Below are 12,778 nucleotides of genomic sequence, written 5' to 3'. Positions count from 1 at the left end.
ATTGAAATTTTGATTAAAATAAATACACTACATATTTCGTTTATTGTTTTCCCTTGTGATTTTAGATGGGCCTGCGGTGTCATAATGTTTACTTTACTGGTGGGCTGTCCACCATTTTGGCATCGTAAACAAATGGTAATGCTGCGCAATATCATGGAAGGCAAATACAGTTTCACATCACCAGAATGGGCGGACATATCAGGTAATTTCAAAAAGTATTTCTAATATCTTACAGAGAATAGGAGAAGAGGAATCGTTATATATAATAATGCCTATTATATATAATATCTATTATATATAATATCCATTATATATAATATCTATTATATATAATATCTATCTAGGCTAGGAATAATGCCAACCGGGGTGTGTGTCCTGATTGTGACCTGGGACCACACGAAACCCGCCATCTATAGTTTTTTTTTCTCCGACCTCACTCCGAAGTCGAAGTGGAAGTCAGGGCAAGCATGCTCAACTGCTAAACGCTAACTCCGACTCCGCAGCCCTGAGACTGACAGCCCTTCCTATGGTTCAAAGAAGCTCTTTGCACCTGCCAGCCAGTCTCGACTTTACATAGTTCGTCGCTAGAGCCTTTAGCGACGACAGACTGTCCACATATATATTGATATTCTGCTCCATCCGCCAGTCCCGCATTGACATATCTTCAATGCCTTCATGACCACCGAAACGCTGTACACGTCCAAAAGCCTATATGATTCCTTGTTTAACGGAATACAGAAGCTCTCGGAGAGGGCGAGGTACCTACATCTCCGAGTTCTCTTTTCGGGAAAATGTTATTCCCACCATCAACAAGGAAGGACTTCTTGCCTAGATCGGCGATGGCCAATGGGTTTAGCATAAAACACAGAGAGGCAAAGCTGGTTATGTTAACTAGAAGGAGAGAATTAAACGAAGGCAGAGTGCGCTCTAATCATGGCACAACTTAATAGGCGGCCCTCCTAGGCACCCCACCCCAGATTTTGATACTAAATTTTTGGTTTTAGGTTACTGTAAGTGTACAAACAAAATTTCGCTTAAATCGCCCTACCCATTCCGAGATCTGGTGTTTTTGAAAATTATGGAAAGGGGGAGGATGGGAAAGTTCAAAAATAGTACCGCAAACAACGGCAACAAAGTCATAACGAAGATAAATGCTGTATGATCAATTTTGAACACTATGCCCTCCTTCTGTTCATGTTGGCTTTTCCAAATTAGCGCCATTTACTGGCTGTTTTCAATTGGATAAATTAAATCCGTTTGAAAACAGGCAGTAGATGGCGCTAACTTTAATGTTTGTGCTTGGAGTGGCTTAACGCCTATAATATTGATCATCATGTGGTAGTTGTCTATAGATATATGAACAGAATGAAGATATCAGATTCGTAGTCCACAACCTTGTACCTTTAGTTTAAGCCCATATTGTCATGATTGGTGTATACAGCCGTTTGGTAGAGGGTGTCTCAATATATTTGAATGACGCACTATATTCAAAAATATCTATCATTTGATCCATTGTTTAATTGGTCAAATAATCCCATGTTTTAATTGGTCAAATAATCTATCGAAGGCGCCACCTAGATTGTTGGACACAAAGTTTAATGTCATATTCGTAATCAACTCCCAAATATCTTTCATTTGAGTCTTCTATAGCTATGATCGAGTAAAATTTCCATTTGGGGAGCTTTTGAGGTTAGGGCGACCCGCAAATACTAAGACATTATTATTAATGTCATATATCTTCTCCCGAATACCTTCCATTTGAGTTCCATATTGATATGTACGTCTACTATGTTTGTTTGGGGAACTTTTGGGATTGGAGTGGACCCTAGGTTCCTTGGACCCAAATTTTAATACCATATTCGTATTCTACTCTCCAATACCTTTCATTTGATGCCCATATTGTCCCAATCGGTCAACCTTGATTTTGGGGGGTGTTCTTCCAATATCAACAAATTATATAGCCTATTCCTTCTTCCTGACCATATTCGTAATCTACTCCCGAATACCTTTCATTCGAGTCCCCTATTTTCATTAGCGTCCAATGTGCCTATTTGAAGGGGTTTTAGGATCAGGGCAGCCCCCTAGGTACTTGGATCCAAATTTAGATATAAAAATTTTATTCTACTCCCGAATACCTTTTATTAGAGTCCCATATAGCCTCGATCGGTCCACTTTTATATTTGGGCGTTACTTTTGGGATAATAAAATAAAAATTATATAGCCTATTGCTCCTTCCGAACCATTCCCCACAATTTGTGAAAATTTGAAAGAAATCGGTTCAGCCGTTTTAGAGTCCATACGGAACAAATAAATTTACAAACCCACAAACAAACACAAATTCATTTTTATATATATATATTGGGTTGCCCAAAAAGTAATTGCGGATTTTTTAAAAGAAAGTAAATGCATTTTTAATAAAACTTAGGATGAACTTTAAACAAATATACTTTTTTTACACTTTTTTTTCTAAAGCAAGCTAAAAGTAACAGCTGAAAACTGACAGAAGAAAGAATGCAATTACAGAGTCACAAGCTGTGAAAAAATTTGTCAACGTCGACTATATGAAAAATTCGCAATTACTTTTTGGGCAAACCAATAGATAGAAGATTGCATGCAAATATAATCATAACTAATTATTATTATTTTTTTGTTGACTTCCCCAACAGAGGATCCTAAGGATCTAATACGAAAATGTCTAGTCGTCGATCCTGCCCAACGGATAAGAGTCCATGAAGTATTACAACATCCATTCTTTAATCAAATGGTAAGTTTTTCTACCAACTATACAGTAACGCTAGTAGCAGGTAGTGGTTTTTTACCAAAATATCAAATAAATAAACCAACAACACATCCCACATTTACCCTTATAGCGACAATCATAATTAAACCTTTTTCCTCCAAATGTTGTATAATTTAATAATTTTGGTAAAAAAACCATTCTTCAATGTAAAAAAATCCATAATCATACTTGTAGTCTTGTGTATCATCATTCATTGAACATCTCTATAAACCTTTTCCTTTATCACTTTAAAACTGCAAGGATTTCTTTTCAAAATTTCAAATTTTACTTCAAAACGATTGGCATTTTTCTACTTGATTAGTTATTATTATAGAAATTCTGTAAAACTATCATAGACATGGACCCTATTATCGCTTTTTTTTATTATGTTTTTGTTTTGTTCCTTACTTTACTTCTTAATTCTTATAAACTTTTTATTCTTTTCTCTTTTCTTATTTGTTGATGATGTCTTTAAAAATAAAAATTGTTTTATGAACAAAATTGAAATCAAAAAAAAAAATATTTCATTTGAAATTTGTTACTTTGAAATTATTATTGTTATTGTTGTTTATCTATCACCGTTACAAAAACACAAACAATCACATTCAAGTTGTTCGAGCAAAATATCGATGGTCTCAAACGCAGTCTCTCGACCAAATCTAGGAGAATGAGTCGCATTGCTGAAATTACCATGGTAAAGATTTGTTTTTGGGATTAACCAAAACTGTCACACATGTCTCAAAGTGAAACGAGTGATTGTTTTTTCTTTTATTAACTATTTATAAGTTTGTATTAATTTCTAACGTTAATGGCTCGTTAAAAATTGTTCAGTTTAAACAACAAATCTTACTATAATGTTTTCCTATTGTTTTTGTTTTGTTGTTTTCTTAAACAATCGATTATCCGTTTGTTTGTGTGCAAACCTTTTTTTGTTTTATTGTTTTGTTTCCTTACCTCTTTTTTTTATGTTGTCCCCCATATCCTGCAAAGGATATCTATGTCAGCATGTTTGTGTTTGGATTTCTTCCCTTAAAACAATAATTGTTTTGTGTATTCTTTTACTTTCTTCTAAAGGTGCATATATAGGAAACAAAATTTTTAATTTTTTTCTATATACAAAAAAAAAACAAAATTTAAAATATAGATGTAGGATTTTAGTATGTTAGGATTTATAGGTAACAGCATCATCATCATCATCATTACCGTCATTGTCATTGAGGTTAAAATCGTAACGGTGTTGAAAGTGGAAATTTAAAATGTCGTTCAAAAATACTTTGGATATCTCGTTAAGAAAAAAAAAGGAATCTTAAGAGTATCAATACTCTTAAGAGTAGTAATATCTGTAGCTCAGAGGTTAGCATGTCCGCCTCTGACGCTGAACGACTGGGTTCAAATCAAGGCGAGAACATCAAAACAATTTTTTTTTCATAGGTGGTTTCCCCTTCACTTGTGGGGTAACTACCTTAGTTAACCAGCCATCTTCTCTACAAAACCCTTTCCCCTAAAGGAAAGGGTGTTGCTCGGAGACAAGCCATTCGAACTCGGCAATAAAAAGGAGATTCCTTATCATTGAGCTTAAACATTGTTTCTTAATAGATTTTTTAGGGGTAAATTTGAAAAATTTGCGATAAAATACCTTAAATGTTATAAAGACTTCTGTATAAATAGCAGTCGGAACATATATACCAACACCATAATTGGAATTTCCAAGTCCTTGAAATGATTTACGGTCTAACTAACATTGGCGAAATTTGTAAAGTTTTAAGCTGGGCTTCGGTATAAAGTTATGGTATGACACCACTTTCCTTCCGCCAGGCCTTCGAAGTGCCTGAAACTTGCATATACTTAGAAGGCCGGGTAGGAGGTAATAGTCTAAGGGGGTTTTAGCAATGTAAGGACCGATACACTGATCCAATCCTAAGGCCAGTACCGGTCCCCAAGGGAAAGGGTGGTTAAACTACCCTTCCCCAAGAGAAAGGGTACTAAAACTATCGTTCCCCAAGGGGAAAGGTACTAAAACTACCGTTCCCCAAGGGAAAGGGTACTAAAACTATAGTTCCCCAAGGGGAAAGGTACTAAAACTACTCTTACCCAAGGGAAAGGGTACCAAAACTACCCTTCCCGAAGAGAAAGGTAACTGAAACTACCTTTGCTCAAGGAAAAAGGGTACTAAAACTAGCCTTCCCCAAAGGAAGGGGTACTAATACTACCCTTCCCTGAAGGAAATGGTACTAAAACGACCCTTCCCCAAGGGAAAGGTTACTAAAACTACCCTTCCCCAAAGGAAAGAGTACTAAAACTACCCTTCCCTAAAGGAAAGGGTACTTAAACATCCTTTCCTCAAGGGAAAGGGTACCAAAACTACCATTCCCCAAGAGAAAGAGTACTGAAACTACCATTCCCCAAGAAAAAGGGTACTAAAACTACCGTTCCCCAAGGGAATGGGTACTAAAACTACCCTTCCCCAAGGGAAAGGGTACCAAAACTACCCTTCTCCAAGAGAAAGGGTACCAAAACTACCCTTCCCCAAGAGAAAGGGTACTGAAACTACCATTCCCAAAGAAAAATGGTACTAAAACTACCGTTCCCCAAGGGAATGGGTACTTAAACTAGCCTTTTTCAAGTAAAAAGGTACTAAAACTAGCTTTTCCAAAAGGAAAGTGTACTAAAACTATCCTTCCCCAAGGGAAAGGGTACTAAAACTACACTTCCACAAGGAAAAGGGTAATAAAACTACCTTTTCTCAAGGGAAAGGGTACTAAAAGTAACCTTCCCTAAAGAAAAGGTTGCTAAAACTACCCTTCCCTAAGGGAAAGGGTACTAAAACTATCCTTCCCCAAGAGAAAGGATGATAACACTACCGTTCCCCAAGGAAAAGCGGACTAAAACTTTCCTATAATGAAGGGTACTAAAACAACCCTTCTCATAGGGAAAGTGTACTAACACTATAATTCCCCAAGGGAAAGGGTACCAAAACTACCATTCCCCAAGAGAAAGAGTACTGAAACTACCATTCCCCAAGAAAAAGGGTACTAAAACTACCGTTCCCCAAAGGAATGGGTACTAAAACTACCCTTCCCCAAGGGAAAGGGTACTAATACTACCCTTCCCTAAGGGAGAGAGTAATAATACTATCCTTCCCCAGGGAAAAGGGTACTAATACTACCCTTCCCCAAGGGAAAGGATACTAAAACTAGCCTTCCCCAAGGGAAAGGATGATAAAACTACCCTTCCCCAAGAAAAAGAGTACTAATACTACCCTTCCCCAAAGAAAAGGGTACTAATACTACCCTTCCCCAAGGGAAAGGGCATTAATACTACCCTTCCCCAAGGAAAAGGATACTAAAACTACCCTTCCTAAAGGTAAATGGTACTAAAACTACCCCTACCCAACGGAAAGGGTACTTAAACTAACCTTCCCAAAGGGAAAGGGTATTAAAACTACGGATGGATCAAAGAGGCTACATTGAAGATCCATAAAATGAGATCTGTTCCGTTTGCATGACGAACGAAAATCCAATGGGGAAATTCGATTCAGTATATTACTCATAAGAAGTTAAAAGTAGATCAGGATAGCTTTCGGTATACAGAACAAGAGCGGCAAGTGATAGCAAGTGAAGTGCATGTAGGGACGATGATGAGATGTTGAAGTATTTCCTATGCAATTGGCTGGCTTTCGCGGCTAACACGCTACGGTATTTAGATGGGGACATAATAGCAGACATGAACCAAGAGGGGGTAAAATGGAGAATGAGGGATTTTGTGAGTTGCACTTAATTTCAGACTAATATCTATTTTAAAAAGCTATTTTTCGGTATTTAAAGCGTATAACAATTCGACAACCTTATTGCACGTAATTCCGTAGCGGGAAAGACGTAGAATACAATAAGATATGTTATTGGTAAAAGTCGATTAGGGATAATTTTGAACGTGTAGATGTCATTAGGATGGAAGCACTTTCACATAATCTATAAAAAGTACACATATATTAGCCCAATGAATTATTTGAGGGCTCACAGATGGAAAATTACATTTAAAATACCAAATATTAGGAAAATCGCTAAAAGAGATTGGGTCTATTTTTACCAACGGCATCTGTTGACCACTACTTCTAACTAATTTAGAACTGAAAGATGGAGCCTTTTTTACTAACGACATCTGGCATCCAAAAGGAGCAATTGGAAAACTGTGTATCTTTACGTATGTTATTGTTCTAGCAGTGTGTTGTACACTGAGGCGGCAGCCCTTGACGATGAATAACTTCATCGGGCCAATCCGGTACGTACAACCGGCTGCCATGGGATCGCAGAGGTTAGCATGTCCGCCTATGACGTTGAACGCCTGGGTTTGAGTTCTGGCAGGAACATCAGAAAGTTTTTCAGCGGTGTTTATATCCCCTCCTAATGCTGGCGCCATTTGTGAGGAACTTTGCCATGTAAAAACTTCTCCCCAAAAGGGTGTCGCTCGCCGTTCGAACTCGGCTATAAAAAGAGGTCCGTGATCATTGAGCTTAAAATTGAATCGGACAGAACTCATTGATTTGTGAGAAGTTTTCCCCAGTTCCTTAAGGGAATGTCCATGGGCAAATTTGCATTGTATGTTTTTGGTATGCGCACCCTCTTTTCAACCCAGCCATGTGAAACTTTTGTCATTCTACGGCACTGGATTATAAATAGAAAGTTCCATATTATTGAGCCAGAACTTGAATCGGACCGATTTGGGTCATATTCGGTAGGGAATATGGCCCAATGCTGATCTCCCGAGCAAGAAAGAGGCGCTGAATGCCAAGCTTGGGTATGCAACCTACCTTGCAACACTCATTCGGTTTAGTTCTGTGGATCACTGCCAAACAGGGACAATACCATCTGAATTCCGGCACGGGTTAGCTATGAGCACCACACAGGAAATGTACGATCTGTGCGGTATTCATCGCTGTCACGAGAAGCTTAGCTGCGAGCTACGGAGCTGCGAATTACCGGACACGTCCACAAGTTGTGGATAGTGAAATGCTCCATACGGAGTAGCTGCGACGACTGTAGCCGATAATCAGTGGTATCGAGCGGGGACTCTCAGTGAGAGGCCGGGTGGCACCGGCTCTTACGTGAATACTGAGTTCCCATGATGCTCGATACGATAAGGCGAGTTATTGGCGCTTTTAAATAACCAATGGCTATCATGTTCTCGCGGCGATTGGTCGTATAGACCGGAACGAGCTTGCTGGCCTATAAGAGCTTGACGAGGATCTCCACCTTCACATGCAAATTTGGCTTCAACACCATCTGACAAAACTATTAAGATTACATATACAAATATACAAAGGATTATAACGACATGAAAATTTTCCTTCCACACCAACCCAGCTCTACAAAAGCCTCTTTATCATTATTCTTAATACTCTCTGTCTTTCTGCTGAAGATCATACCTTCTTCTTAAGTAGTTTTGATTACTTGCTTCGCATCACCATCTATTGTATCTTTAGAATTTCAAATCTAGCAAAAATTGCCATTTTTCTTTTTTTTTATTTCGATATTTTTTTTTTTCTTTTTCACCTTAAAATTATATCATTTAATTTATTTCCAAATTCAAAAAAACATTTTTCTATTTTTTTCATTAATAAAATGCAACAAACAACATGCATTTTTTAGGTTTTATTACCCGAACCCTCGTTTGATGGTCAAAAAACTACTTATCATCTGCGCGAACAAAGTATTCATGAAATTCGGCAATATTCCAAATTCTATCAAAACAATTCCATTAACACTAATCTGTTGAATGCAAACAATAATTACCATCCTGGACAAACTGCATATTCCAACAATGCCTTAAACAACAACGTGACTCCCAATACTAATAGCATCAGCAACAATTTGCCCGCTGGCTCGGGAAACAATAACCAGCAATCGCACAATAATCTGCAGCAAAAGGATAAGCAACTGATATATCGCCAAAGTTATGATAGGAATGCCAACAGTATATATGGCTCTCAAGCCCAGAGTGGATTTACGGATAATACTCAAAATCTCAATAAGGCGGGAGATTATTTTGTAACACCTCTAGCACCAGGACCATTATCCCAACAGCATATGCAGCATCAAACGTCGGCATATCATCATCAAATATCCTCTCAATTACCTAACTATCCTTCTACTCATCCTGAGTTTTTCTATACACCCCAGGCAGGTTTTGTTTACTTCTTTTGTTTTATATGAATTTTAGTTCTTAAGTTGTAAGTTTTGGAGGCACCTTTTCTTTTGAAACAAAAACAAAATATCCTTTTGGAAAACCAAGTAGAAAGTACTCTATATGCACCTTTTATTTTGTGTGTAAAGTTGGTTGTGTGTGCGTGTGTATATTGTCCATATATGTATGTGTGTATTAAATATTTGAATGAGTGCGTGTATGTTATGTGTGTTTATGGGCATAAACACACATAACATAGCATAATATTTTGTATATATGTGTATATGTATATATATTTTTTTTAATATCAACAGTGGGATTTAAAAAATAATAATATAAAAATAATGTTTCAAAAGATCTTGAAGGCTGTAGCTATTGCTCAAAAAGTGAATAGTATCAAAATACGGGATAAGGAAGCTGGCGAATTTGCCAGGTTTTACACCAAACATTTATTGTATTTCCTTTAATAGGAATTCACCCACTATTGAAACAAAACTATTTCTTTATCGCCTAAATTCATATTATAACTAGTAAAAGCATGCTAGGTTCTGCCGGACCGAATCTTGGGAACCCACCACCAGGGAAAGCTGCTAAAAGTTTACACAAAGGATTTGGACCGTGCGTGACACGTTTATTGGAAGTCGAAACAAAACACTAGGTACAATATTTCAGGCCCATCGGATAAAAATTGAGGCTTCCAGCTATATCAAGTTATAGACCGATTCAGATCTTACTTGGCACGATTGTTGGAAGTCGTAACGGAACACTATGTGCAAAATTTCAGTCCAATCGGTTAACAACTACGGCTTTTAGCGGCTCAAGATGTCAAATCAGGAGATCGGTTTATGTGGGAGCTATATCATGTTATAGACCGATTCAGCCTATATTTGGCACGATTATTGGAAGTAGTAACGGAGCGCTATGTGCAAGAATCCAGCCCAATCGGTTAATAATTGCAGTTTCTAGGAGCTCAAGAAATCAAGTCGAAGGACCGCTTGATATGGGAGCTATATCCAAATCTGAACCGATATGGCCCATTTGCAATCCCCAACGACCTACATCATTTCATTCACCTGGAGTTGAGTACCTTACTACTGTCCTCAACCTGTATCTGGAAAATAAGCAGAGTGATCCCGCTACTGAAACCTGAAAAAGACCCGAGTTTGGGGGAGTCGTACAGACCGATCTCCCTTCTCTCACCAGTAGCAAAGACGCTTGAGACATTACTTTGCCCAAGCCTTGTAGGAGAATTTCCATTCGCGGAGCATCAACATGGATTTCGAAGACTGCATAGCACAACAACAGTTTTGCATGCCATCACCGTACACATTTGCCATGGCTTCAACCAGCCTAGGCCATATGAAAGGACGGTCCTCGTGGGACTGGACCTATCGAAGGCATTCGACACCGAGCCAAATTATTTGAGGACATCGCCAACACGTCCCTCCAGCCAGGCCTGAAACGATGGGTCGCGATCTGTGTGGTCGCCAGTTATTTGTGGAATTTAGGGATAAGAAGTCGAAGCACCGTAGAGTGAAACAGGGAGTTCCCCAAGGTGGGGTGATATCAGGGCAACTGTTTAACCTCTATCTATCCTCCATCCCACCCCCTCCAGACGGCATAGAGATCGTTTCATATGCGGGCGATTGTACGAAATGGCATCAGGCCCCCACCCATTGTTGACATCTGCGATAGGTTGAACGTCTACCTCAACGAACTTGCCTCATATATCGCTGCAAGAAATCTGAAGATATCTGCCACTAAATCTTCAGCCACATTGTTCACTACAAGTACTCGTGAGGTCAATACTGAGCTGACTGTGATGGTCGATGGAGAAATGATTCCGACCATCAATTGTCCCAAAATACTTGGCATCACATTTGACAGCTCTTATACATTCTCCCCACATGCCACAGCAATTTGCGATAAAGTCAAAAATAGAAACAACGTCCTCAAGTCACTTGTTGGCAGCACTTGGGGTGCAGACAAAGAAACCTTGTTGACCACGTACAAAGCAATTGGCCGGTCTGTGGTAAGTTATGCAGCGCCAGTGTGGTCTCGTCAGTTTTGTGACACGCAGTGGAATAATATTCAGATCTGCCGGAATGACGCCCTCCGAGCTGCGACGGGCTGTCTCCTCAGTTCTCATGTGGATCACCTCCATCAGGAGACAACGATCCTAGCAGTGCGAAGATATAACTACTTGCTGTCTAAGCAATACCTTTTTTGGCTTTTATCGCAGAGACTATCCAAATCATCATCTTGTGGATAGATATCCACCGCCCAGACATGATTTAGAGCGTGAGGTTCAGCGCTACAAGAGAGAACTTCTAGATCAAACGGCGTATCAAGCAGGTCTAGACACCATTCATGCAGACACGGTAGCAGAAGCGGTAAATGCGTCCCGGGTGAATGTAATCCTTGGAGAACGACCGCCTCCCATTGCACCTGAAGAAATTGACCTCCCCCGGCAAAGTAGAGTGGTTCTGGCTCAATTACGTTCCGGCAGATGCAGCCGCCTCAACTCCTACAGAGCAAGGACCGATGCCAACGTGCAGGATGTGTATCCCGATTGTAAACTAGGACCATACGACCCCTTTTTAACTGCCAAGCCAGGCCCACTCGTCTCAGACCCAGATCCCTCTAGACACACCCCACCTTAGTCTCAGAGTTCCTGAATGTGGGTATTCAACAGAACCAAGCAGATGAAATATAGAACAACACAACATGACAGTAAACAGGTCATAAGGGTAATAACAACCAGGACAATAAGCTCACGAACAGGGTTGTCTCTGAGAATGGCATGATTGTTTGTCGTTTGTCTGTCGAAAGCACGCTAACTTCCGAAGAAGTAAAGCTAGCCGCTTGAAATTCTGCACAAAAATCTTTTTTAGTGTAGGTCGGTTGGGATTGTAAAAGGGCCAAATCGGTCCATGTTTTAATATGGCTGCCATATAAACCGATCTTGAGTCTTGACTTCTTGAGCCTCTAGGGGGCGCAATTCTCGTCCGATTTAACTTAAATTTTGCACGCGGTGTTTTGGTATCACTTCCAACAACTGCGCCAAGTATGGTTCAAATCGGTCCATGTTTTGATATAGCTGCCATATAAACCGATCTTGGGTCTTGATTTCTTGAGCCGTTAGAGGGCGCAATTCCCGTCCGATTTGGCTGAAATTTTGCACTTTTATTTTGACTTCCAATAACTGTGCTAGGTATGGTGCAAATCGGTACATAACCAGATATAGATGCCATATAAACCGATCTTGGGTCTTGATTTCTTGAGCCGCAGAAGGCCCCAATTCTCATCTGATTTAGCTGAAATTTTGCGTGATGTGTTTTATTATGACTTCCAATAACTGTGCTAAGTATGGCGCATATCGGTACATAACCTGATATTGTTGCCATATAAACCGATCTGGGATCTTGACTTCTTGAGCCTCTAGAGAGCACAATTCTCATCCGATGTGGCAGAAATTTTGTACAACGGCTTCTCTCATGACTTTCAACATACGTGTCTAATATGGTCTAAATCGTTCATTGGCTTGATACAGCTCCCATATAATCCTATGCTCCTACAAGGCACAATTCTTATCCGAATGAACTGAAATATTACACAATGGCTTCTACAATGTTCGGCTTTCATTTATGGTCCGAATCGGACTACAACTTGTTACTTCTCATTTTCTTTTGAAATATAGGTGATGGGAGATTAACGATAGTATCGATATTTATTATAAGAAATATCGAAAATATCGAATGTCACGATTATGGATAGTTTGCCAGCTCTAGTAGCAACAGCTATTAGTGGTCATTTGTG

General features: G+C 39.3%; 1 protein-coding gene and 1 long non-coding RNA gene across 4 annotated transcripts in view; one reads left to right on the top strand and one right to left on the bottom strand.

The window, feature by feature from the left end:
* The window catches only part of LOC106082104 (uncharacterized), a 43,462-nt gene that overhangs the window by 18,832 nt on the left and 11,852 nt on the right, over window positions 1-12,778 (bottom strand). The window lies entirely within an intron of this gene.
* Window positions 1-12,778, top strand: part of LOC106082103 (phosphorylase b kinase gamma catalytic chain, skeletal muscle/heart isoform) — a 56,912-nt gene that overhangs the window by 36,808 nt on the left and 7,326 nt on the right. Inside the window, exons 5-7 of one of the 3 annotated variants that reach the window (XM_013244430.2) lie at window positions 66-202; window positions 2,667-2,764; window positions 8,425-8,955. In XM_013244430.2, the coding sequence (XP_013099884.1) occupies window positions 66-202; window positions 2,667-2,764; window positions 8,425-8,955 (766 nt within the window). Of the gene's footprint in view, window positions 1-65; window positions 203-2,666; window positions 2,765-3,389; window positions 3,474-8,424; window positions 8,956-12,778 lie in introns of all 3 variants that reach the window. The other 2 variants (XM_013244431.2, XM_013244432.2) reach the window with 2 other exon arrangements.

The sequence above is a fragment of the Stomoxys calcitrans genome, chromosome 4 (genome assembly GCF_963082655.1).
Source record: "Stomoxys calcitrans chromosome 4, idStoCalc2.1, whole genome shotgun sequence".
In the NCBI taxonomy this organism is placed as follows: Eukaryota; Metazoa; Arthropoda; class Insecta; order Diptera; family Muscidae; genus Stomoxys; species Stomoxys calcitrans.
This window is presented reverse-complemented; position numbering and strand designations above follow the sequence as displayed.